Source organism: Microtus ochrogaster, chromosome 5 (genome assembly GCF_000317375.1).
Source record: "Microtus ochrogaster isolate Prairie Vole_2 chromosome 5, MicOch1.0, whole genome shotgun sequence".
Taxonomy (NCBI): domain Eukaryota; kingdom Metazoa; phylum Chordata; class Mammalia; order Rodentia; family Cricetidae; genus Microtus; species Microtus ochrogaster.
Window position 1 is genome coordinate 67,163,799 of NC_022012.1, and position 26,864 is coordinate 67,190,662.

The 26,864-nt window shown below is 35.8% G+C and overlaps 1 protein-coding gene across 1 annotated transcript in view; it reads right to left on the bottom strand.

The window, feature by feature from the left end:
- The window catches only part of Znf280d (zinc finger protein 280D), a 62,782-nt gene that overhangs the window by 15,744 nt on the left and 20,174 nt on the right, over positions 1-26,864 (bottom strand). The window contains exons 10-16 of the mRNA XM_005347705.1: positions 25,810-25,956; positions 23,193-23,327; positions 20,981-21,288; positions 20,724-20,864; positions 16,826-16,888; positions 9,348-9,466; positions 9,164-9,200 (exon numbers count right to left, since the gene is read on the bottom strand). Of these exons, the coding sequence (XP_005347762.1) occupies positions 9,164-9,200; positions 9,348-9,466; positions 16,826-16,888; positions 20,724-20,864; positions 20,981-21,288; positions 23,193-23,327; positions 25,810-25,956 (950 nt within the window). The remainder of the gene's footprint in view (positions 1-9,163; positions 9,201-9,347; positions 9,467-16,825; positions 16,889-20,723; positions 20,865-20,980; positions 21,289-23,192; positions 23,328-25,809; positions 25,957-26,864) is intronic.

The following is a 26,864-nucleotide window of genomic DNA, read 5'->3' on the forward strand; positions in this document are numbered from 1 at the left end:
AAAAAACAACAACAAAAAAAGTGACATAAGGAACAAACAAAACAAAATGTGCACAAAAATGTAAAAATTTAAGATCACCAACGTAAGCACAGTTAATGCCAGGGCACAACTCCAAATTACTATCCCCACTAAGTGAAATCCCATTTACCATCTATAACAAAGTCCTCTACCAGATGGCTAAGAGTGGACTGACCTCAGAATCAATGGTAGAGATGGAAAAGATTGACTAGTGGCCTGACTACAAGGAAGTTCATTTATCTTTCCATCTAACATGGTCTCTCATTCTTCCCTGCTTATCACAGATACCAAGGCAGAAAACTGAGCTGCAGAAACCATTTTATATTTATGTACATTCCATACTATTTCACCAAAGCCCATATGCATTATATCTACTTTGATTAGGAAACATAGCTTGAGTTCCTGAAGATTCGGTTTCAGATTGAGAGCCGGAAGGAAGATCTTACAGTATCTCCAATCACAGTCAGAACAAAGAGGTACATAGAAGAGAAGAACCCCAAATGACCTCATAGATCATCCTGGTTTGCTTTTTACCCCACACTAATTTAAATACATGAAGTGAATATGACATTTAAACTCTACAATTTAGATTATGACTAGAGTCAGAAACTTCTGACCTCCAACTGAGGTTAAACATTAATAAGAAATAATGGACTAGCTCCGTACATATTATTCACCAAACACAGATTCAAAAAGACTGCTTTTTAACCAACTCTGTATTTTCAAATGTAAGTCTTAAAGAAAAAGGTTGCCTCTACCAATAAAAGTTCACTACTTGCATACATGAAAAATGACGATTACTGATTTAGTTGACAGTAGTATAACAAAATAGCATTTCACTTTGGGTTCCTTTTGATGTAATATTACACAAAAATCATACATGTAACTTACATGTGGTATGAAATATTTGAATCAAGCCAAAATGGATCAAATACCCCAACATAAAGCCAGCCACATTGAACCTTATAGAAGAGAAAGTGGGAAGTACACTTGAACGTACTGGCACAGGAAACCATTTTCTAAATAAAACCCCAGCAACACAGACACTGAGAGAAACAATTAATAAATGGGACCTCCTGAAACTGAAAAGCTTCTGTAAAGCAAAAGACACAGTCAACAAGACAAAACGAATCCCTACAGAATGGGAAAAGATCTTCACTAACACCACATCAGACAGAGGTCTGTTCTCCAAAATATACAAAGAACTCAAGAAATTGGACACCAAAAGATCACATAATCCAATAAAAAAAAATGGAGTACAGACCTAAACAGAGAACTCTCAACAGAGGAATCTAAAATGACTGAGCGACACTTTAGGAAATGCTCAACATCCTTAGTCATCAGAGAAATGTAAATCAAAACAACTCTGAGATTTCATCTTACACCTATAAGAATGGCCAAGATCAAAAACACTGATGGACAACTTATGCTGGAGAGGATGTGGGGAAAAGGGAACACTTCTGCATTGCTGGTGGGAATGCAAGCTAGTACAACCCCTTTGGATGTCAGTGTGGCGATTTCTCAGAAAATTAGAAAACAACCTTCCTCAAGACCCAGTATGTATGTATGTGTGTATGTGTGTATGTATGTATGTGTGTATGTATACACACATACACACACACACTTTTGGTATATATCCAAAGGATGCTCAATTGTGCCACAAGGACATATGCTCAACTATGTTCATAGCAGTTTTGTTTGTCATAGCCAGAACCTGGAAACAACCTAAATGTCCCTTGATCGAAGAATTGATAAAAATAATGTACATTTACACAATGGAGTACTACACAGCAGAAAAAAATAACGACATCTTGAATTTTGCAGGGAAATGGATGGAGCTAGAAAACATTATTTTGAGTGAGGTGACCCAGACACAGAAAAATGTACTCACTCATAGGTGGTTTTAAAACATAAAGCAAAGAAAGCCAGCCTACAAACTACAATCCCAGAGAACTTAGACAACAATGCGGACTCTAAGAGAGACTTACATAGATATAATCTACATGAGAAATAGAAAGTAGAAAAAGATCTCCTGAGTAAATTTGGAGCATGGGGACCTTGAGGGAGGGTTAAAGAGGGAGGGGAGAGGCAGGGAGGGGAGCAGAGAAAAATGTAGAGCTCAATAAATACCAATAAAAAAATGTAAAAAAAGAAATATTTGAATAGTTATGAAATCAGTTGACCATGGGTCCCTGTGAGGACATGAATTCAGTGTAGACTTCCTGTTGACTGTTCTGGCTTCCTTTTTCTATATTACCTTGTGACACAGTATAACCTTCAGTTATATTTCCAATTCCTGAGAGTCTTGTGCATAGAAGGTGGGCCACTAGTAGTGCCATGAGTATACTACCTGTATCAGCCCATGAAAGATCTACTGAGTACCACTGGTCCTAAGCATAAAACTTAGCACTAAGTAATTCTAAAATTAGAGAAAGGAATTCAAGAAAAGTCAGTTTTCAATTTTCATTTCTTTCAAGTATTATTTATATTTGAGGGGTTAATAAAGTATAATAAATATATTTGTATCTGCAAGTGCATTTTACTTCATTTAAATTGTCAAAACGAAAACAACTTTCAATATAATTTAAAGAAACTAAAGTAGCCTTCCCATAGCAGTAAGACAGTGGGGTTTCTGCTTAGCACAGACTTAGTAACCACACTCAGAACTAAGCAAGCCTAGAGAACTATTTCAAAATGTATTTTATAGGGCATTTTATTCAACGAATTAGACTCTCTTTATAAGTTTGAGTTATAGACAATATTTTACTGTGGTTCTTCTGCTATGAAGAAGGTTAAGAGACTTCCTTCCTCACTTCTTTCCTTTTTCTATTTTTGAAAAAGAATCTCACTTTAGGAGTCCTGGCTTCTCTGGAATTCGCTACGTAGACCAGACTGGCCTCAAACTCACAGAGATTCACCTACCTCTGCCTCCTGTGTACTGGAATTAAAGGTGTGCACAACCACACCAGGTGAGACTCATCTTTCTATTCTTAATTTTTTTAGCAAGGACAAACATCTCAGAAGAGAAAACAATAGTTGACATCAGTTCTGTTTATAGTTAGCCTATACAGGCACACTGGAGAATACAGAAGGAGGAGACAGAAAATGAGTAAGATAGCAGCAACTTCGTTCCTAAGTTCAGTATTGACCGAACACAGGAGAAACATGTACTACATTCCAAAATCACTTCAGTGCTACAAAACAAAGAACACAACTACCGCAAACTAGTGCAATAAATGTATTTTAATAGGTCGTATAAGCAGCCAGGAAATCTTGAAAATGTCTACTTGAAGTCAATTAATAAAAAAGGCTGTCTTTAAGGACGGAAATGTCAGTTTAAAAGGACTGTTGTCCTAAGCAGAGAGGTGCTGTACTAGATTTCAACAAGACAGTGTTGTTCCACAGTCTTCAGAAAAAAACAGGAAGAATCAATCACACTCGAGTCTGGTGTTAGATAATCTCACAATATTTAATTAAAGCACTGTGATACCACTGACCAGTAGTTGAGAAGAACATATTGCAAGACTGAATTGTAAGTTAAAATTGTAAATAACTACAGTACAGATAGACTGTCACTAAAACTCTCAACCATGAGATTCCACAGATAAGCAGTCACCAGGGTCTCCCGTCATCAAGAGAAAACGGCAACAGCGGCAATAACAGCTGAAGCAAGAGAAGCACAAGTAGAGACGGCAGCAGCAGAGGCAGCAATGTACATTTACTAAATGCCTCGTCTCTCCAGCCTGTACCTAATAATTTAAATGTTTAAGTAAATAATTAGTAACACGACCCACTGGTTTCCATACATTCTTTCCACTTGTTATAGAATTACTGTTTCTTTTAGTGATAAGAAACCTGAGACTTAGCAAGGGTTAAATTTTATTGGAGCTATAGAGTATTTAACTTGGATCTCAGTCTGTATCTACTTTTATTTCAGGCAGACATTCCTTTCATAGCACCATCTGTCACAGTGGTGTGCATAAACAGATTTGCAGTGTGGGGGATTAAGATCACTAGGGTTTCAGATTTCAGTCAGATACAAAGAGGAACAGTAAGCCTCTCCAAGGAGTCAAATACTAAGCTGGTAAGAGTAAGGCTGATGAAGGCTCTCAAAAATCGCTCAAGTGCATTGGAAGTATGATATAGGCCATAAAGTATCAAGAACAAGGCAGCACAGTTTAGAAAGACTGTGATCAAATTTAAAAAGATAGTATCATCAAAAACTAACCTGGGATATTCATAAATATTCCCTCAAAATATAACGTAGTGTACTTAAACACCAAAGTCTAATGGTATGACACAATGACACATTCTGCAACACTAACTTGGTGCAAAAGGAAGAAAAGAGAATTAGCAGCAATGGATTGTGAAATATGGCTAGAATGAAAAAAATGACTTGAAAATCAGGGTGATTATCTTTCAGTAAAATGTAGACAAATAAAACCATGTGTGCTAACATAAGAACAGTAACAATCGCATAGCCATTTTCACAGTCTCCTGTCCTATTCAGAGACCATAAACATAAACTAATTCCTTTAATTCCCTCAAACTTTGTAACTAGGCTCTTTTGTGATTTACATTTTAAGAATGGGGAATTGGGGCAGAGAGGTCAGGTAACCTGACCAGAGTCACTCATATCTAGTAAACAAGGCACAAATTCCAAACTTTGAAATCTACTACAAAGCCTATATTCTTCCCACATCATAGAATCTGTTTAACAGTCAGACAAAGTTTAATGTGGAGTTGTGCATGAACTCTGGAAGCCACTTAGGGAAGAAGCAGGACTTTATAAAGTTAAAAAAAAATAAGGAAACATCTTAATAGATGATGCAAAGTCTAGAAATAATAGTCTCAAAAGGTTACTAAAATAATCATGCCCTTGAATAACAGCATCTTTTGTGCTTACTATCAGAGGCAGAATTAGCTAATACTCGGTCTGCCTCTGTTACGCACTACTTTGATTTTATAAAGGAGGATATTTTTCCTGATATAAGTGGGAGCATGCACGTGGACTTGTTAGCAGTTAATTATACAATATACCCTATGTGATTCAGGAACATTTTTTAGGAATCTTTTTTTTTTTTTTGTTTTTTTTTTTGTTTTTTCGAGACAGGGTTTCTCTGTAGCTTTGGAACCTGTCCTGGAACTAGCTCTGTAGACCAGGCTGGCCTCGAACTCACAGAGATCCGCCTGCCTCTGCCTCCCAAGTGCTGGGATTAAAGGCGTGCGATTTTTTAGGAATCTTAAGCCAACTATTTAAACAAAATTATTTTTAAGATGCAATTAACAAAAATGGTAAATCTATATATTAGGGTTTTACATGATTTAGTAGATTTTAATATCTGGAGATTAATGTCAAATATTGATGGAAAAGTGGGTCAATATTCTCTAACATTCACTATAGAATTAAAAATATTACATTAATTAATCCTTTTGCCCTTCTTTTTCCTTTCATTTCTTTGAGACAAGGTCTTACGATGTAGCCTTAGAACTCAGAGAATTCTTACCTCTGTTTTCCAAGGGCTGGTATTAAGGACATATGCCACTCCACTAAGCTAAGTTTAACCTACATTTCCTTGATTTATTTGACTTAGGCAGATTTTCCCCCAGACCATGTATAAATTATGGACAATTAGTAATACAGTACAGATATACAGCTAGTCTGTGTGTATGTATATATATATATAACCTTTCATAAATATATACAAGGATACTTTCTATAAGATTACATATTGGATCAGTAGTATTGAACTGATCCAAGACTAAAATGGGCATTTAATTTCTCAACATCAAGCATCCTGTTAACTATTCTTGGGAAAGGGGATTCCAGATGCTGAGTTCAACTCTTCTTAAGACAAAAAAGACACAGAGACATCACCAAGTTAGTGCCCAGACCTTATGCTTCCTCACCTCTTTTGTGTCTTTACTCAAATACTGTCTCTCAGAGAAGCCTTTTGTGATGGTCAAAACTAAAACGGCAACCCACTTGAAATGCCACTTCATATTTCCTTTATCCCCCTTACCCTAGTTCATTTTTTCCTATTACTGAGCACATTCTAACATGCTGTTTGTTTTACTTTTTCACTGCCTGTTTTCACCACTGGAGTGTAAACTCCATGAGGACAGCAATTCCAGTCTATACTTCTTGCATGTTTTTTAAAAAATATTTATTCATTCATTCATTCATTCATTCATTCATTTGTTATGTATACAATATTCTATCTGTGTGTATGTCTACAGGCCAGAAGAGGGCACCAGACCTCATTACAGATGGTTGTGGGCCACGGCTCAGTGGTTAAGAGCATTGCCTGCTCTTCCAAAGGTCCTGAGTCCAGTCTATACTTCTGAGCACACAGAACAGAGAGAGGCATAAAGTACATATTCAATAAGTATTTTATGAATGAATAAATAAAGTCAAGAGATATGATGCTGTTCCAGAAACGTTGAGAATCCAAAGCTATACCAATCTAGGAGTGGCAATGGATTCCAAGTGTACAAACCACCTTTTATTCTGTAGTAATCCAAAAGCACACGGGCATGAGATGGCTTTATGTGACCAGTATATAAACTACTTTTAAAAACTTAACAGTAAAAACAGGTAAGAATTAAGAAACAGCTGACTAGTACTAAACAAATTTGCCTATAATGACGTTTTATGTTGTGTTAAAACTTTTTCTTTTTTTTTTTTTTTCTTTTTTTTTCGAGACAGGGTTTCTCTGTGGCTTTGGATTCTGTCCTGGAACTAGCTCTGTAGATCAAGAAAGTTATGGGTATCGTGGCCATGCTTATAATCCCAGCGCTTGGAAAGTTGAGGCAGGACCATGAGTTCCAATAAGCTACATAGCAAGACTGTCTCATTTAAATTGAAGAGGAGAGAGAGAGGGAGAAAGAGTGAGAGAGAAGGGCAGATAAAGAAGTGAACTTGGTGAGCATTAAGAAAACCAGTTCTGTGAAAGAGGAGATAATATGCAAATACTCAACCATGACTAAGAACAGATTTTCCTGTCTGTGAATGATAATTATTGTTAAAAATAGAAACAAGTCATTTTAAAGTAATTATAAAGTAATAGAAACTAGTGTATCAAATTCATGACAACACAACAAGCTGTTATTAGGATTCTGGAAATGCTTTTATGTATAGTATAGAACTAATAAAGTTTTAATAAGAAGCTTAAAACTAATGGAATCCTCTTTTTTTATTGTTAATTCCAAGGAAAACAATAAAACAAAAAGACGGACATCTGAAAATGCCTTTATCTCTGCTCCAAAAGCAAATACAAGGCTCTGATATTGGGATGGGTAAATACGTATTTTTAAGATGCAAGAAAAATAGGGTTTAACTATAATTTAGAGACTGCTGACTCTAACTGTTAAAATCATAAAAAGCACTTTATTTGTTTCTAAAATCCACGAAATCAGTGCTGTAAGAACAGAGACATTTTAGTTGAGCTAAGGGGAATACAAATGTACTAAGTGGAAATATTCTCAGTAGACATGCCAATCCACCAGACTCCATACAGTTAATGCTATTTGCAGGATAAATTAAGTTTTATATAAAATTATTTATTAGAAAACAATTTCTAAGACAAATACAAAATTTACTAAATAATAGAGCAAAGCAATTTATTTGAACTTAATGTAGCTAAGATAAGAAGTGACAAGTTTAATATTTAAGTAGAAAGAAGCTCATGCAATACTGGTTCATACTGTATAAATAATATTACCTTTATCCAAAGGGATGATATTAATGACTTATCAGAGCTTACATATCAATTAAATGTTACTTTAAAACCTGTTTTTAGAATCTTCAAAAAGTTTCGCTAGTTTGTTATACCTTAAAACTCACAATTACTTAGATTAATAATCTTCAAATAGAGACAGAGGGCATAGTGTTGTAAGAGAATACCTTAATTAAAAAGCTACAAACAGGCAGCCAACATGAGCTTTTGAAGTTCTTGACAAAAATGAAACAAACATTAAAATATTAGAGAATAGAAAAATAGACATCAATAAATTCAGAACAGAAAATCAAGCTATGAGAAGCAACTTAAATTTTATCTTAATTAAATTATATTAAAATTATAGTCAGTATGGGGCAATATATTTTCAATGACAGTGTAACTTTAGAACATGTCACTGAGAAATGTTGTCTGAGGACTAGACACAGTTATTATCTCCCAGCACCAGTGTCTTCATGTCCTGGACTGCCTGCCTGCCTTTCTGCTGAAGCAACATTAAGGGCAGCAGTCAAAATGGCTACATTTTAATTTGGTTATCAAAAGCACTGATTTGATGGGCTTTTCTTGTTCACAATTGGCCCATAAGATTGAGCTCAAGAGCCAAAGCCACCAATGGGAGCCATGCTCAATTTGGTGGGCTTTGAGGCTGCCTCTGGCCAAATCAGTCAGCCTCAGCCTGATGTAGGCCAGAACCTAGAGCAGGTCCCACAGTCAGTTCATTCTCATTCCTGGGAAAGAGAGAACAGGCAGCACTTGTGTCCATCGAAGGGGACACTGTCCAGGTACACCCTGGACATGTTTTGAAATCTCTGGGCTGCTTCTGCATCTGAAAAATAAGAAAAATAGCACAATGACAGACAACGAATGAGGAAAAAGACAACCATCTGACCTAAAAACTCAAGGCATAAGGTATGAAAAAAGCAGACAAAACAAAAAAAATAAAGAGCTATATTATTTGGAATACATTATTCTGGAGGCAAGAATAGTAGAGAAAACAAATTATTTTAAGCAAAGAAAAGACCACAGCAATAAAGTTATTTTTAGAGAGCCAACTGGAGGGGGAAGAAATATATGTTAAGACACGTAAATCTTGACACAAAGATAAGGCAGAGCAAGAATCTAGATGCATGCGAAAGCTGAAAAGAGCTGAGTAACAAGCACCACTGGTGTCATGGACTTGTGAAACTGCCTTTGTGTAAGAAACATCTCAGAACTTTGAACTTAGGAAATCCCAACTTCTCTTGCACCAGGTCATGAGCTCCACAGAGCAGGAACCTATTTCAACAAGCAGCTTAAAAATAAAAACAAAAGACTTCAGTACTTTTCACTCCTATTAAAGGCACACGTAAGAATGCAATTGTGCTAAAAATCCAAAGAAAAACACATTTAATAAAAATTAGACTTACTCAGAAAGGCGTTCAGAAGTTGGGATACAAACAGAAACTGAAATCAGAAGAAAAGTTTCACATTTACAAGAGTGTATAAACAATGCTGGGTGAAATAAAATGACTTAGTAAAGAGTCCATATTTTGGCTGACCAAAAAACAATGATAAATACAATATCTGAAAACAGTAGTTACGTATACGTACCTTTCTCTATTAAAACTTGACAAGTATGAGTTTCATGTTGACTTAAGTGTGTGGCCATATTATCTAAGCCAGAAACATCAGTTAGGAAATCACAATTAAGGCACACTAGAGAAATGCCCCTATTAAAAAAAAATAGCAATAAAAGGTTTTATTTTTTAAGAAACTATACACAGGTACTATACTATTTTCCATGTTTTTTGTCATAACTTATTTTGTTATATAAATTTAACATAACTTTTAGAAAATGGTGTAGCCATATTCAAATTATGATGTTATTTAAAGTATTCATGTTTAAAATATGGGGAAAGCTTAGTGGTAGTGAAGACCTAGAATACTCAGTCTTGAGTTCATTCCCAGTCCCTACTCCCCCCGAAAGTATTTTTTAGGAGCATTCACCTTTTGTATCAGCTGAAAAAAAGTCTACTGCTAGATAGTCTTGGCCCTGCTAAGTGCTTGCATTAATACAGGTAAGCAGCATGTTCCTCCATCATCAGGTGAGGATATAGCATTCATTTATTTAATATGCATTTAATAAGGCTCTCTTTAATAAGGCTTTCATCCAATAGGTGTTATGAATATAACAGTGAAAAAACTGTAGTCCACATTCTAATGGAATTTATAATATAGGGTTTCATTTAGTCAAAGATAAAGTCAGAAAAACGATGTAAAGTCTAAGAATGGATCATATGACAGCTACTATCAAGTGTATGGTATGCTTAAAGTTCTCACAATTGGTGCTATCTTCATTTAATACTGAATTAGCTAAAGTAACTAATTAGACCCTAAATCATACATGCCTGAATATCTCAAGACAGCATCATTAACTAGCCCACTTGCCTATCTGCTGAAGTCTTAATGAAATGTGTGATGATTACAAATTATTAATGTATAAACAAACTTCTTGATTTGGCAAAGTATGGGAGGTTTGAAATGTTACATTTGGGTCTTTAATAGAGAAAGCTGGTATGCTGAAGGTAAGAAAATCTAGACAAAGAGAAAGACAATGCTCAGAGGTCAATCTAGAGACTTTGTTTCCCTTATTAGATCTTGGTGTAGGAGAATGGTCTTTATTCTGTAAATTATATTTTAAATAAATGCTGATTGGCCAGTAGCCAGGCAGAAAGTAGAGGCGGGTCAATGAGAACAGGAGAATTCTGGGAAGGAAGAAGCCCATTCCTCTGCAGTCCTGAGCCCACCACAGAAGATGTGACTGCCTCACTAAAAAAGGTATCGAGTCATGTGGCTAACATATACTAGAATAATGGGCTAATATAAGTTATAAGAGTTAATAAGAAGCATGAGTTAATGGGCCGATCTACTAATGCAGACCTCTGTGTGATTTCTTTGGGGCTAAACAGCTGTGGAACCTGGTGGGAGGCCAGAAACCAGGCAGGACAGAAACCCTGACAACAAGATCTGGCTGTAATTATTCTGCTATGAGGGGGACAGTAACACAAGATTTATTTTCATTCCCTCCCATCCCTTTCTTTTTTTTGATTTTTGAAACAAGGTTTCTCTGTGTAACAGCCTTGACTGTCCTGGAACTCATTCTGTAGAGCAGGTCTGCCTCTGCCTCCTAGGGTACTAGGACTAAAGGCATGCGCCACCATGCCCAGCCTGACTGTAAAATCCTTAAAGAATCTCCTTAATAAATTATTTTTGCTTAGGTTAAAAAAAAAAATGATCACCCAATGTGATCATTGTTACTATCTTTTTTTTTTTAAGTAACAAAACCAAAAAAGCATGAAACTAGTGGCAGCAGAGAAAGCTCAGCAAAGGCATTGGCTACTCTTCTAAAGGACCTGAATTCAATTCCCAACACCCATGTGGAACAGACACCATCTTCTGGCCTCTGTAAGAACCAGGCATGAACATGGTGCATAGACATACATGAAAGTAAAGTATTTATACACATAGTAAAATATTAATTTTTGGAATGTGAAAATAGGTCACACTATTTCCCCTGAAATTCTAATATACTATGCATTACACGTACAGGTTAGTCTGGTCAAACTGAAACCCCCAAATTAGTTCTTCCTGGCTGATCTTTTTTAATGATATTTTATCTGACAATGAGGCTCCAACTAGACTCTGACTCTCTGCCTTCCTAAAATATTTACTATGAAGCACTTCATGATATTAGTAGTAGTAGTTTTAGACATATCTCATCGAAATATTACAACAACTTGAAGAAGCAGATGCAATAATTACCATTTCTTTAGCTAGTATTAGCTTAAATACTTGATCTTAGCTGAAAGGTCAAGAAGTGGTATTACTGGCATTTTAATAGAAACAAAATGCTTTGTCACTATGGTTTGCTGTAGCTTTTTAATAAACCCAATGCCAGTGTGTCTGTCAGTTAGCTGCTTGTGACTGGATGTTATAGGGTACTGTAACTATCATTAGATCATAATCTACCAAAGACAAAGCTGGTAAGGATAATTAGGTTTGAACTAAAGCACAAATTCAGTCCAATAATTCATATCATTACAAACTCAGTCCTAACTAGTTGACAACCCCAAATTACAATACTGATGCACCTACAACTAACCTCAAATAAAGCTGAACTCAACCGCCTTCAGTATTTGAGTAAGAAAAGTAAAAAGACTATATATTGATGCAAGCATTCCAGTGTTTTAAATTTACTAAAAACTGAAGCAGGTTCATGAGATAGTTTAGCAAAAAAATTGGTTTGCTGTGCAAAACCAATGACCTGGAAACCACCACAGAAGGAGAGAATCAATTTTTGAAAAGTCTCTTCTGACCTCTACATATATGCTATAGTATGTGTGCATGTATGTTTTTATGCAAACACACACAAAAATATATAAAATAAAAAACATTATTTACTTTCATATATCTTTTTGTTTTGCATTTTTTTCTGAGTCGGGATTTCTTTGGGTAATGTGGAAAAGCTTTATTTTTGTTCTCACCATAAAATGAAAATGTACTTTATATGGTCCCCCTCTGAAACTACTACAATGAATTTATCATGATACTATGACATACCTATGATCTAATGATAGTAACACAATCCTGTAACATCTAGTCACAAGCACTCAACTGACACACTGGGATTGGGTTAATTAAAAAGATACAGCAAACACAATGGCAAAGCATTTTGTACCTATTAAAATGACTGTAGTAGCACTTCTTGGCCTTTTGGCTAAGAACAAATACAGAATGCCTATAGTAAAAAACAAGTAGCAAGTGCTAGAAAAGATGTAGGAATTTGTAACTCTTACACAGTACTAGTTGAGTACGTAAAATAGTGAAACTATGGTGAAAAACAGTCTATCAGCTTCTAAAAATGCTTAAAAGGGAATTAGAATTTAACTAGCAAACCTAATCCTAATTACACACAAGAGAAATGGGTCTTTGAAAGAACGTATACAAGAATGTTCATATCAGCATTACTTATAATGACTTCAAAATGCAAAACTAACCAAATGAATAATCTACAGTATATCCATAAAGTAAAATAGTATTCATCAATTTAAATACGTATCACTATATTCCACACCATGGATAAACCTTGGTAGGAAGTCACTAAGGGCCCCATATAATACCATCCCATTTATTGACAAAACACCCAGAATGTGCTAGTCTACACAAACACAAAGTACATTGTTGCGGGAGCTCCTTCCGCTCCTTCAGCCAATAGCCACTGAGATACCAGCCCATTGGGGTGTGGTCTCTCTCCCTTTAAAAAAGCGGCCACTTCCCTCTCCTCTCTCTGGCTTCTGGCTCCGCTTCCAGCGACTAGGCTCCTTTCCTGACTGTGCAGAGGGCTGTTGTCTGGGACAGTGATCTGTAAGTTTTCCCCTTTAAATAAATAACCATTCTGGTCTACAGAGCTAGTGCCAGGACAGGCTCCAAAGCGACAGAGAAACCCTGTCTCGAAACCCCCCCCCAAAAAAAAATCATAATTCCAAACTGGTATCGGATTGTTTGTGACTTACGCCTTCATCTGGCGACCCTCCCCCCCCCAACATGTAGATAACTGGATCCACAGAAAGCCTGAAAAGGCTTGGGAAAGAATAAAGCATGTTTTCTTGGTAGCAGCAATTTCTTGGGTCTGCTCTGCTTGCTAGAGGCAAGCAAGAGCTCTCATCTAAGAGAGGCTTCCCAACTCAGCTGCAAAATCCTGTAGCTCTTTTAAGAGGTCCTGCCACAAACACTTAAATGGTGTTGATGAAAAGCTGAACGCATGTCTTTCGGTTTTCAGCTGTAGCAGGAAAAAAGCTGCGCCATTAAAAATGCCGCCTGTCCTACCAGGGCAAACTCTGACTGTTTGAGGCAGGAGGGCCGACTACAGAGAGAGGACTTGAGTGTTGTCTGTGAACATACTGTTGCAGCTTGTTTGCTGGAGGGGCTCGAAATGCCATAGAGTTGTGGCAATAAAAATAGCTCCAGCGGTACCTCAGCCATGAGGCTGAAAAGCTAAGGAATGGGCTGGATCTAGCCAGCAAAGCCACGGCTTTAATCCTACCCATATTGCTCAGTAATTTAAAGGCTCATATGGTCAGAAAAATAGAGAGAGATACAGTAAAGGGAGATTCAAAAGCAAAGAAAATTTCTAAATGGTTTATAGTGTGTTAAAAATATACGCAAGCTAAAAGTTAAAGTTCTTAAAGTAAAAAAACAAAAAACAAAAAAAAAAAAAAAAGGAAGAAAGAGAGTACTTGGGTGTGGTAGTACACACCTTTAGTCCCAACCTTTGGGAGGGAGAGGGAGATTGACCTCTGTGACTTCAAGGTGTGGTAGCTTACGCCTTTAATCCCAATGCCTGGGAGGCAGAGACAGGCAGATCTCTGAGAGTTCAAGGACAGCCTGGTCTACAGAGTTATTCTAGGACAAAGATATACAGAGAACCTGTCTCAAAAAATAAAAGTAAAAATAAATGAAATAGAGGTTAAAATAAAGCTGCACAAAGATGGAAAATACACAGAGAATTTTGATACTGTATGCTATTATGTTCTCTTTGAATTGTTTGAATGCTGAAAAAGGAGCAATAGCTGCTAAAATATATTTGTTTATAAATGCTGCTGAACTAATCCAACATAGATATTTTGAAAATACTTTGACTTCAGAATTTGGATCTATGGATATGATACTTTGGAAAAGACTTTCTTCTTTTGTTTTCACAGAGGATGAGACCCTGTGGAATGCTTCTATCCCAATATGGAATGATAAACCACACCCTCCTGAAAGGTTGCTGAGAACACCCTCAAAAAATTACTTCACTCAATTGCCAACTGAGAGGAATCTAGCACACAGGTTATACCATGAAAGACCTGATTGATAGCGCCCCCATTCAGCAGGAAGCAGTTTGGAGAGAAAACTGCGCCCATATTCCCAAATATTGCTTATAAATGTTCTTTTACATTTAAAGGGGGATATGATAGAGATATGAATAATTTGCATTGGTATGGATTTGACTTTATTGATATAAATTTAAGGTCAATCTTGTTATATGTATATGTGTTTCTGATATTGATTAAGGTATTGTGATTGTGTAGTTCATGTAAAAATGTAATGTATATAGGTTGTTAATGGATAATTATCAATAATAGTCAAGCTTGTAGTCATGTCAGTTAGATTTTCTAGATGTACATAGATATATTTTAGATAGACATTCTTCATATCTTTCAAAGACTACAGAATATGACATTTAATGTTTTAATAACTTGGGGCTTTTCATGACAATGAGACATGTCTGCTCCTGGCAGCACCAATCTACTTCAAAAGGAAGATGGGCATCGAAGAGGCTCCTTATGGAGTTGGTTAGCCATTTGGGCAAGAAACTGCTCTTGCCTGGACTGTTGGATAAACTGGACACAAAGAACTCGCAGAAAGAGGACTGCTAGCCAGGCGATGGTGGCGCACGCCTTTAATCCCAGCACTTGGGAGGCAGAAGCAGGCGGATCTCTATAAGTTCGAGACCAGCCTGGTCTACAGAGCTAGTTCCATAGTTCCAGGACAGGCTCCAAAGCCACAGAGAAACCCTGTCTCGAAAAACCAGAAAAAAAAAAAAAAAAAAAAAAAAAAAAAGAGGACTGCTGAACTTGCCTAAAGGTGAGATGATTCTTTGGAGTTCCTGACTCATGAAAGAGTCTGCGAGACATTCTGCAGAACACAGCAGATAGTGACTGAACTGCCTTTGAAATTTCCTGCTTCATGAAAATGTCTCTGGATACTATGGGCCTGTAGGCCGAAGACGGATGCCCCAATGGTACAGAGGAACTTTGGGTGACTGTACAGGCAGCGAGATGTCTCTGTTGTTTATTTCTTGTTTGCTTGGGTAATATTGTATCCTTCTCTAGTCTTTGATGGAGTTTAAGAATAGTTAGTTACAGTTATAGTTTTCCTTAGTTATGATAAAGATAAAATAGATGTAAATATTGTAATTTTTACTTGATAACTGTTTTACTATATGTAATTTTACTATGTTAAAGTTAAAGCCTTCCTTTTTTTGTTTAAACAGAAAAAGGGGAAATGATGGAGGAAGGTCATTGGTTAATTAATAAAGAAACTGCTTGGCTTCATAGGTTAGAACATAGGTGGGTGGAGTAAAGAGAACAGAATGCTGGGAAGAAGAATGCCATGTCACTGCTCTCCAGGGCAGACGCGATGAAGCAAGCCACCAGGTCAGACATGCTGAATATTTCCCAGTAAGACTGGTGCTACACAGATTACTAAATATGGGTTAGTCAAAATATGAGAATTAGCCAGTTAGAGGCTAGAGTTGGTGGGCCAAGCAGTGTTTAAATGAATACAATTTGTGTGTTGTTATTTTGGGGCATAAGATAGCTAGGCGGCAGGGAGCTGGGTGGCAGGAACATAGCCCCGCAGCTCCTTCTACAGTACATTTAAAGCTACTTGGGGATAGGCAGAGTTGAAAGGAAATGGGAATGATTGCTAATATATGGGATTACTTTTTAAGTACTGAAAATGTACGCATACTAACTATGATACACAACTGAACATTCTAAAATTTATTAAGATTACATGTTAAACATGTGAGGAATATGGCATGTGTGATGGTTAATCTTGATTATTAATCTGAGGGGTTTAAAAAACCTCCAGCATTTCTATGAGGGAGTTTCTAGGTTAAGTGAACCAGGAAGTTCTCCCACCCCCTAAATATAAGTATGCCATTCCACAGATTGGGTCTTGGACAGAGTGAAAAAAACAAAGGGAATCAAGTGGCAGTATTCAGCAGGCTCTGCTCCCTGACTGCTGACACAATGTAACTGGTACTCCAATCTCTTGTCACCTGATATCCCTAAAACAGACTATACCCTTGAATTGAGCCAAAATAAACTTTTCCTTCCTTAAGTTGCCTGTCAGGTATTTATATCATAGCAACAGGAAAAGTAACTAAAACAGTATATGAAATCTACCTTTAAAAAGTTATTACATAGAAAAAAGTTACAATCACTGTTCAACAGAAAGATTTTACAGAAATCATTTACCTGAGATTTTCCGAATGCTTCTTAAATATACAAAACCTTTTACTTGGACGGTTACTATGAAAGCTGGAAAGACAAAAATGATTACAATACTTTTATTGGACAGAAAGTCAGACTGATTTATAAATGCATTTAAAGTCTATATTTAAGTTTCTAATAAAATAGCATGATGAGAATACTACTCTCGTTTCTTTTTAACTCATTGTGTTCCCCCCCCCTTTTTTTTTACACACTGGTCTCAAACTTATGAGCCAAGGGGGTCTCCTACTTTGACTTCTGAGTAGCTGAAACTAAAAGTTTGTACCACCATGTGTGACTATATCCTTTGCTTCATTTTAAGTTTTTTAGTTTATGCATATGGACATTTTGCCTGTATGTATGTCTGTGAACCATGTGTGTGCCTGTTGCCCACGGAGGGCACTGAATCTCCTGGAAAGGAAGGTACAGATAGATGATTGTAACTGCCATGGATATTGTAATCAGAACCCTAATACTATGAAAGAGCAGTAGGTGCTCTTTACTGCTGAGACCCTGTGGGTATCATCTTTGTATTTTCTCTATTAACATCTCTTTTCCCTAAGCATATTTCCAATCAAAAGCTCAAGGTTACATAAAAAGGGAAATAAAAAAATATAGAGCAATAAGCTCAACTTTTATCTATTAAACATTAAAAACAAATTTGAATTTCTGCAAATGGTATTTTTACTATAATACGAACTGTTACCAATCATAATTTACCACTTTTTAGTCTTAGCAAGCTTACATAAATGGAAGGGGATTCAAACAAATTTCAAAAAATTTAAATGGTTTACATTTTTAAAGCCAAATATTTCAATAGGTCTTTTGAGATTACCAGCAGCATTTTTAAAAACACAATGAAAATAAGGACTCCTAGGTTAAAATGATGCCCCTCTTAACAGAAAACAGAAAAATCTCTAACCATACTTTCAGCCATATGAACAGAGGTCTTCTATGCCCTTTATCTCTTTCCTGTACTAAAAGCCAGGGCTGGTTTAGCACAGTTATTTCTAAAAGTGAAGTCACACACAATAGTCCCAGTATCACCTGAGAACTTACTTAAAAACGTAAAGTCTTAAGTTACCCACAAACCTACTTAATTCATCTCTGGCAATGAAGTTTTAACATACTTTGTCAGTGATTATAATGCATGCTTAGGTAAATTTAATACAGGCTGTGAAAACAGATAACTATTCTGAGTAGCTGCAAACTTAGGAAATATTCTTCAAAGTTTGCAAAGATTTTATATCCTCAGAAGAGTTCAGATGGTTAATTTTTCAATTTGGGAATAAGTATTACTAAAGAATTTACAAGTATATGTATGATGGTATCACAAAAATCTTGTTTTTAACATCAACAAGTTGAGAATACTCAAAACTACTTGCAAAAATTTGTACACGATTGTTCCCTTGAGAAACTAGTCTAAGATTCCATCCAATTCATAAAATATATGAATCAAATATTACCTTAAAAAATAAAATTCAAAAATTATCTTTCTTTAGATAATAATACTATTTTTGCTTTATTACCTATTAGGAAAGTGAGATTAAAATAACATTATAAGGTCATTCTGATGCTTTCAAATATGTCTACAATTTGTACCATTAAAATATTAATAACAATTTCAAAGTTATCTGAGCCCTAGCTATAAATAAAATTTTCTATTTCTTCTCTTTGTATTATGTAAATTTAAAACACAATTCTGGTGCTGGTGATAGCTCAGAGGTTAAGAGCACTGACTGTTCTTCCAAAGGTCCTGAGTTCAATTCCCAGCAGCTACATGGTGGTTCACAACCATCTATAACAAAATCTGATGTTCTCTTCTGGCCTGCAGGCATACATGCAGACAGAACACTATATACATAATAAATAAATCTTTTAAAAGAATGATGAAAAAAATAAAACAAAAATTCCATGATTTTATAATTAACAAAAAGTGGGGACAGCTAGATGTGGTGACACACACCTATAATTCTATTATTTGGGAGGCTGAAACAAGGGAATTCAAGTTCACGGCCCATCTGGGCTACACAGTGAAACAAATGCCTTATTTAAAAAAAAAAAGAAGAAGAAGAAGAAAAAGAAAAGAATGAAAAATGTGCTGGGAAAGAAAGAAATCAAGCACAGAAACAATTTTCCTAAAAGCCTTAAAGAAACAAACAAAAATCTTAAAATGACCTAACAAAGGAACTGCCAAGACCTCTCCAATAAAAACTTGCAAATACAGAAGAAATGGAGGAAGAAACCTGAAGATGGAAAGGCTTTCCACACTAATGAACTGGAAAAATTAATATTGTGAAATGACCATCTTACCAAAGGCAATATACAGACTGAATGCAATCCCAATAAAAATTCCAATATCATTCTTCAGAAAAACAAAACAAAAAACAACAATCTTAAGATACATTTGGAAGCACAAATAACCTCAGATAGAGGAATAATTCTCAACAAAAATAGAAACGCTGACTGTATGACTGCACCTTAACCTATGCTCCCGTGAGCAACGTTAGTAAAACTCCCTGGTGCAACCATGCATTGTGTGTACATACACACACAGACAATAATTAAAATTTTATATTATGAAGTGAAACTAGTATGAATGTCACATACATTTTAGAACTGAACATAATACAAAGAAAGGGAAAAGGAGAAAAGTTTCAAAGTTATGTTGGCCTTTATGACAAGTAAATATGACTAAAGAGTAAATGAGAAAACAAAACAGCACTGAAAATAATGACCTTGATGACCAGTGACAACAGAGCTCAGTAGATACTGAACATCACAGACTCAAAGGAATTCAAAGCAATGAAGCACAGACAGGTATTCAAATGGCCCTATTAGGTAAGAAAGAGGACAAACACCATGGAAGTGCTGAAACTGTATATGACAGGGTACCAGGAGGCCAGGCTAAAACCTATGGAAGCCACCTTAAAGGTAGGATGACCTCTGAAAGTAGCATCTGTCAATAATCAAAAAGCAACAAGAAAGACAGGCTATGACCTAAAAGGAACTCAGTTACACATGAATTTTATTTAAAAAAAAAGAAAAAAACAAACAAACAAAACAAAAACTCACAACAGCATCATTCTGAATAGGCAATGTCAGGTTTATTTATACAAGGACAACTTTGGTTCTTGTTTCTCTCTCCAGAGAACCCAGGTTAAGTTCCCAGCACCCACAGAGACAGCCACAACTGCCTATTACAGTTCTAGCTCCAGACACCCTCGTTTAGTCTCCACAGGCACCCATACACATGTGGGGTACACTTACAAAGACAAACACACATATGCATAAATAAAAACAAAATCAACCCTGGAAGAGTAACGTGTTCGGTAACAGTAATATCCAAATGTAGTTCATGAGAATCTATTATAGAGCAAATGACAGGTACTCAATGTAGAATGAATGCATTATTGGAAAAATTCCCATGGTGGCATCATGACATTCACTGAATAGATGTAAGCACATACAGTTTCAAGATGGACAGACACATGGCAAACAAAAAGATGGATTACAGAGAAAGACGTGGGGGAAACAAATCCAGTAAAGTTCCTAGCATCACTGGAAATCCTCAAGACTCTGACTGCTTTGAAGAGAATGACAGTCATGGGCATGTATGGAGTTGTTAGTTAAAACATTTAGACTTGTTGGGAAATAACCATTTTAAAACATTTTTGGGAAAGAAAAATAAATCTGACACAATAATTACTCCTTTAACAAATATATCTTAATTTCATTACCTTAATTAACCATTTCACACAGTAATTTCTTGATTTACTTTATTATAACAGAAAGGGCTACTAGGCTTCTAATACAATTTGTTTTCAAAACAAAAGCTTCTTCAATTATAATTATAAAAGGCAAAACACTGAACTCATCTTACCTCATCATATGATTTACATAGGCTTTGCTACAGCTAGTGTTGTATCTGCAAAAACTACAGTGGACATATGTAGGAAAATGGTTTGCAAAATCTTTTATTTCAGAACAACACTCAATACACTCGTGAACACCTCGACGTAACCTTGTGGAGACATAAAAGAGATATTTAAAACAAAAGCAGTCAGAGAGGGCTATTAGCAAACATAATGCTGCTAGACTTGAGTTTGACTGGGAGTGTGCGTCAGAAGCAAAGCATACCTTAGGTTCCTCAATGCCGTGTTCACCTTACTTTTCTTATTACTATTAGCGAGTGTGCTTTGTTTCTTCTGAGTAGTACAGACTTTTGACCTGATTTTAGATTTATTTCCATTAGACTTGCTTTCATTAGGTTGACTGGGATCAGGTACAGTTGTATTCGGTGTACTTGTATTCAATTTAGAGGGATTTTTAGGAGTTGTGTTTTCAGTCCTTGGAGGTGAGAGCTGGAGGGTAGAAGTGCTTGCGCTGATGGAAGGTATAGCTGAAGATCCTGGTTGAAGAGGTCCAACTGAAGCTCGAATAGTAACCTACAAAAATGAAGGAAATACTTACTTTAAAAAAAACTAACCACTGTATAAAATAAGATAAATCTTAAGTATTCTTTAAAAAGCACAGATAACTAACTAGGTTTAGTCATCTATTTGCTTTAGTCAACCAATTAAATAAATTCAAGTCACATAAAATATCTATTCATATCTTATAATTTATTGTATGTTAACATTGTTATTAATAAATAAGATTAATACAAATTGTATGACTCTAAGAAGATCACATTTCATAGCTACTTTTATGATCTGATATAACTAAATGTAATTTCCGAATACAAGAAAACAAAACTTACGTAATAAAGACTGAAAAAAATAACTCTAAAAAGGCCTGTTACCCTTTAAAAATTACTAGCATTAAACAAATATTGGCAGCATATTTTTTTGGATCACACTTCCTAGGATTTAGGCAAGTGGTTTTATCAATTCATTATACTATAAGGAGATTATAACATTTACAATTCTTGCTCAGCATGGTGGTTGCACACACCTTTAATCCCTGCACTCAGGAGGCAGAGGCAGGTGGATCTCTGTGAGTTCATGGCCAGCCTGGTCTACAGAGCAAGTTCCAGGACAGGCTCCAAAGCTACACAGAGAAACCCTGTCTCAAAAACACAGGGGGGAAAAAAGTTCTTTAAAAGAACCAATAAGGTTTATTATTTACTATTCATAAAACATTTGTTCTATCTGTTGGCTGACAATGCAAACGTCACCTACCAACATCTGCTTTAATCATTTGACTATACTCTCCTCACATCTCAGAGACAGCCAATGCTGAGTCCTAACATGTGCTTATATGATGTACAAAAACACTACGCCAAGAATCCAAAGACCTGAAGTTAATCTGCCTTCCTAGCTATGTGACCTTGCAAAAGTAACTGAATCTTAAGCCATTTCACATCTTTCACACACGGTAATGCTAACTTTATGTACATAATTTACATTGTATGGATTAAGCTAAAGAATACATGAAAAAGCACATTTAGAAATAGGTAATTCTAACGTGCTAGAAAAACATTTAGTATCATTAATATTATTACTATTAACATGGGAAGAAAGGAGAGGACTGCACTGCTTACATTAGTATCTGCATGTGTAGTCCCAGCATGAAAGGAATGGTGTGCAGGGAAGGATGTTGGCTAGCTCTTCTTGCTCTAAGTCTTCAGAGCAGGGCTTTATATTATTTAGTCAATTCAAATAAAAGACATACCCACATTCAAAGGTAAGTACCCAAAGGCAAATATAAATGTTTTGGGGATTGTTTCACTTTGGATTATCCATGCCTCTGTTTTCCCTCCACTGGAGCAAATATTCAAGAGCTGACTGTATATAAAGAAGTCAGAGAAAACAGATGTATATAAGGCAAAAGGGGAACAGTAAATTACAATCATCAATTTACAGTCAGACAAGTGCTTGCTCACAATGCTGTCCAGCAGCAGAATTTGCTTCTTTAAGAGTAGACACAGCATTAATAACTTCAAACATCTGAGAACCTGTAGCATTAGGCACTCTAAAAAGATACTAGAGATACAAAGATAAATGAAAGAATATGATTCCTGATATCAAATGCCTTAGTGTACAGCTATTAAAACTAATAATGCATATGCTACTAACTAGAAAAGTTGAAACAGCCATACAGAATTGAAATAACTCACTGATCAATGGAGCAGTTTATTCAATTGTACTTTTTATGAAGGAATATACCCACACAGGAACTCATAACAATGGTTAGATATTTTTCTTTCTAAGTATAAAAGCAGTAAAACCTAAAATTAGTCTTAATAAAAATCAGAAGTCATTTTCTAACATATTTTGTTCCATAGATAAAACAAGGCAGGAGTTAGTTTTTAGCATACAAATCAAATAACACATATACTTGAACGTACTTTTGTTCCAGGAGGCAGTCCTTCTAGCTGCTTGGGTTTTACAAATGTTCGATGATGTTGAGTCTTGTGATCCATTTTTTCCTTGCATGTCAAAAACTGCAATCTGCATTTGGTACAACGATGTATTCCCTTTTTCTATTAGAAAAAAGGAAAATAATTTCTATAGCTATAAATTCTGTTTGAAACCTTTAGTTTTAGTGATATTTTATAATAAATACTATCAAAGAATCATTTCATTTTTAAAACTTGTATTAATTAGTATTGGATCTCAAGAGTATATCTGTTATGTGGCAATCAAACACGAGGGTTGAGGAAATGGCTCAGTGGTTAAGAGCACGAGCTGTTATTCCTGAGAACCTGGGTTTGATGGCTACCACCCAAAGCTACAGAGAAACCATGTCTCGGATATAAATAAATAAATAAATAAATAAATAAATAAATAAATAAATAAATAAAATTATGATATGAAATGTCTTATAGTCTTAAGCCAACCATCTAACCTGACATGAAAATTTAGTTATTATGTGTTTTTATGTAGAAAAAAATGTTATTTGGAGGTTAAAGAGATGGTTCAGCAGTTAAGTGTTCATACTTCTCTTCCAAAGGACCCAAGTTCAATACCTACCACATGCAGATATCCACACACATACATATTATTTTTTAACTGTTATTTTTTAAATTTTGCTATTTCCAGGCTGGAGAGATGGCTCACTGGTTAAGAGCATTGCCTGCTCTTCCAAAAGTCCTGAGTTCAATTCCCAGCAACCACATGGTGGCTCACAACCATCTGTAAAAAGTTCTGGTGCCCTATTCTGGCCTGCAGGCATACATGCAGACAGAATATAGTATACATAATGAATAAACATTTAAAAAAATTACTATTTCCCATTGGTCTGTATGTGGATAAAATGACTAACATGACCTCTCTAAAACCAAATAAATTTAACGGGACATTTTGAAGAAATGAAAGCAGCATTATTCAATAAACTTCCTATAGTAAGAAAGCATTCTGTGGCTGTGCTGCCTAACATGACTGCCATTAGTCACTCCTGATTGCTGAGTACAAATAATAAGCAGTAATATTAAAGGAGTGAGGGGAATGTTATTACTCTTGACCTGCTTACTGCACACTGTATATTGTATCAAATTAGCACACAGTATTTCACAAAATACACACTTGTTACATGTCAACACAGCATTTTAAAAGGAGCTGAAGAGATGTCTTCAGTTAAGAGCACTGCCTTCTCTTCCAGAGGACCCACATGGTGCTCACAAGCATTTGTAACTTCAGTTCTAGAGGATCCAATAGAAGCCTTTTTCTGCTCTCTGCAGGTGCCAGGCACACACATGATGCACGGACATCGATACAGGCAAAATAACAACACACATTAAAGAAAAAAAATTTTTCTCTCACAGAGATCCACCTGCCTCTGCTTCTCGAGTGCTGGAATTAAAGGCATGCGCTATCACCGCCCAGCTAAGAAAAGATTTTTTAAATGAATTGAAAAAAAAAACAACAGACAACAGTTACAATGCTCAAAGCAGTAAATAATAGTAAGGTGCTATAGTTCTAACTTCATCTTATTATTTTATAAGCATGATTCAGTGGATTTTTTTCACAGATGCACGTAACACAAATTCATTTATTGTGTACTCAAAGAGGATGAATTAAAACAGAAAATACGGCCAAGAATCAGAAACTAAACAAGCTGAAAAAGACAGTTCACATGCATTAGTTCATCTCCCAGAAATGTTTTTCTGTATACTCACTCACATAAGTTCACAATTTCATGATTTTCTAACTGAACCCAACAGACAAGTACATGACAATGAGAAAACCTGGTGGGCAGACTTTAAAAAGTATAAATACACTGAACTTTGCAGTGAGCTGACAAAACCTGACCACACCATCAGATCCAGTGTAGACATGGGTTTCTGATTGCAAGAAAGGCATCGTTGCTAAGACAGGTTTCAGTGTTTCAGCAACATTTTTAGCTTAAAAGATGGTTTAATTGCTCCAGGAAAAGAACCACTAAGTATCACATCAGAGAAGTAAGGAACAACCAATGATGAGTTCCAGACATCACATAGCTAAAGCTAGCAGAAGTCACTCAGGAAACAAGCTATGCTCTGGCAGAGTTCCAATGCTGAGGGAGCATTGTCATAATACTGTGAAATGTTACCCTAGGTCTGTAATGACAACACCAGGGTCTGGACAATGGGGTGAAAACACAAGACAAAGATACAAACAAGATTAAGAATTCTCTATCTTCATTCTTTCAATTCTAACTCACTTTTTTTCCTCTTGAGAGGGTACTTCAAAATCATTCCCACATCTACTGAGACCCTGAAGCAACCTATCTTTCCCATATTCCATTTGCCTTTTGTTTTGTCTAAATCCTAGGCTTCCTATTCCTTGTCATCTCTGAGACTCATCACTATTTATAGGCCATGAGAAAATTAGAAAAGAAGGAAAGACATGGAAGCTTTACAAGTGATTCTATACATAATTTAAATCACTTGTATACATGGAACAACTTTATTTCCTTTGAAGAACAAACTGAATTTTCTGAGTGATAATCAAGTAACATGAAAAAGTAAAAATTACTAAACTCACCTGATGCTTCATGTAATGATGCATATAGGGTGTGGCAATTTTAATAACTTTAAGGCAAAATGGACATAGCAAATTCTTAGTGTTTTCATGTGATGTTCTAAAATGAGATTCTACATCAGAAAATAATGATGATCTATAATTGCAAACCTAGAAATAAAAAACATTAAGTTGAAATGGAAAGTTTGTAATTGATTTGAAAGTACAAAGTGACAAAGAATCACTTGTTAAATTATATACTACCAATATCCAGCTCTAATGCCTATCCATGCAAGAAGCTCACTAACGAAAACACTAAAAGTTAGAATAGGGTGATCCTTCAGAACTCAAGACTGCTTCCTAAATATAATAGATACCTTCATTTTTTTTTAAAGATTTATTTATTTATTATGTATACAGTATTTTTGGTATTCTGTCTGCATGTATGCCTGCAGGCTAGAAGAGGACACCAGATCTCATTACAGATGGTTGTGAGGCACCATGTGGTTGCTGGGAATTGAACTCAGGAACTCTGGAAGAGCAGGCAGTGCTCTTAACCACTGAGCCATCTCTCCAGCCCCGATACCTTCATTTTTATCACATCACTTCCCTGCCACCCCGTCTTCCCTTGAATTTTGAAGCTTTGGAACCTTCTGGAGGTTGTGGAGTCCTATAAAGTACTTTATCTCTGCATGAAACAGTACTTGCCATCAGATTATAAATACAGCCTCCAAGCTGTGAAAGTGGCAATTCATCTCCCTCCAGCTTTCCTATTCCTTCAAATTCTGAAGAAATACTTGTACCAAAGCACATGACAGGCTCTGTATAACTAAGCATTTTCACATTGGTCATATGGATGCACTATTCCCTCCTGGGTAAAGTAAATCGTAAATCCACATCTATTTTTCTGATCAGGCTCCTCTCTTTCTAGTGCCCAGGAGCAAACAGCAGCCTCTGACCAAATAAAGCTCACTATCTTCCCCTCATGTAATGTATGAAATATGCAAGAGACTTTACATTCGTAAACTAAGTAGGAGGGACTTTAATTTTAGCTACCCTTTTTACCTAAATGGTAAAAA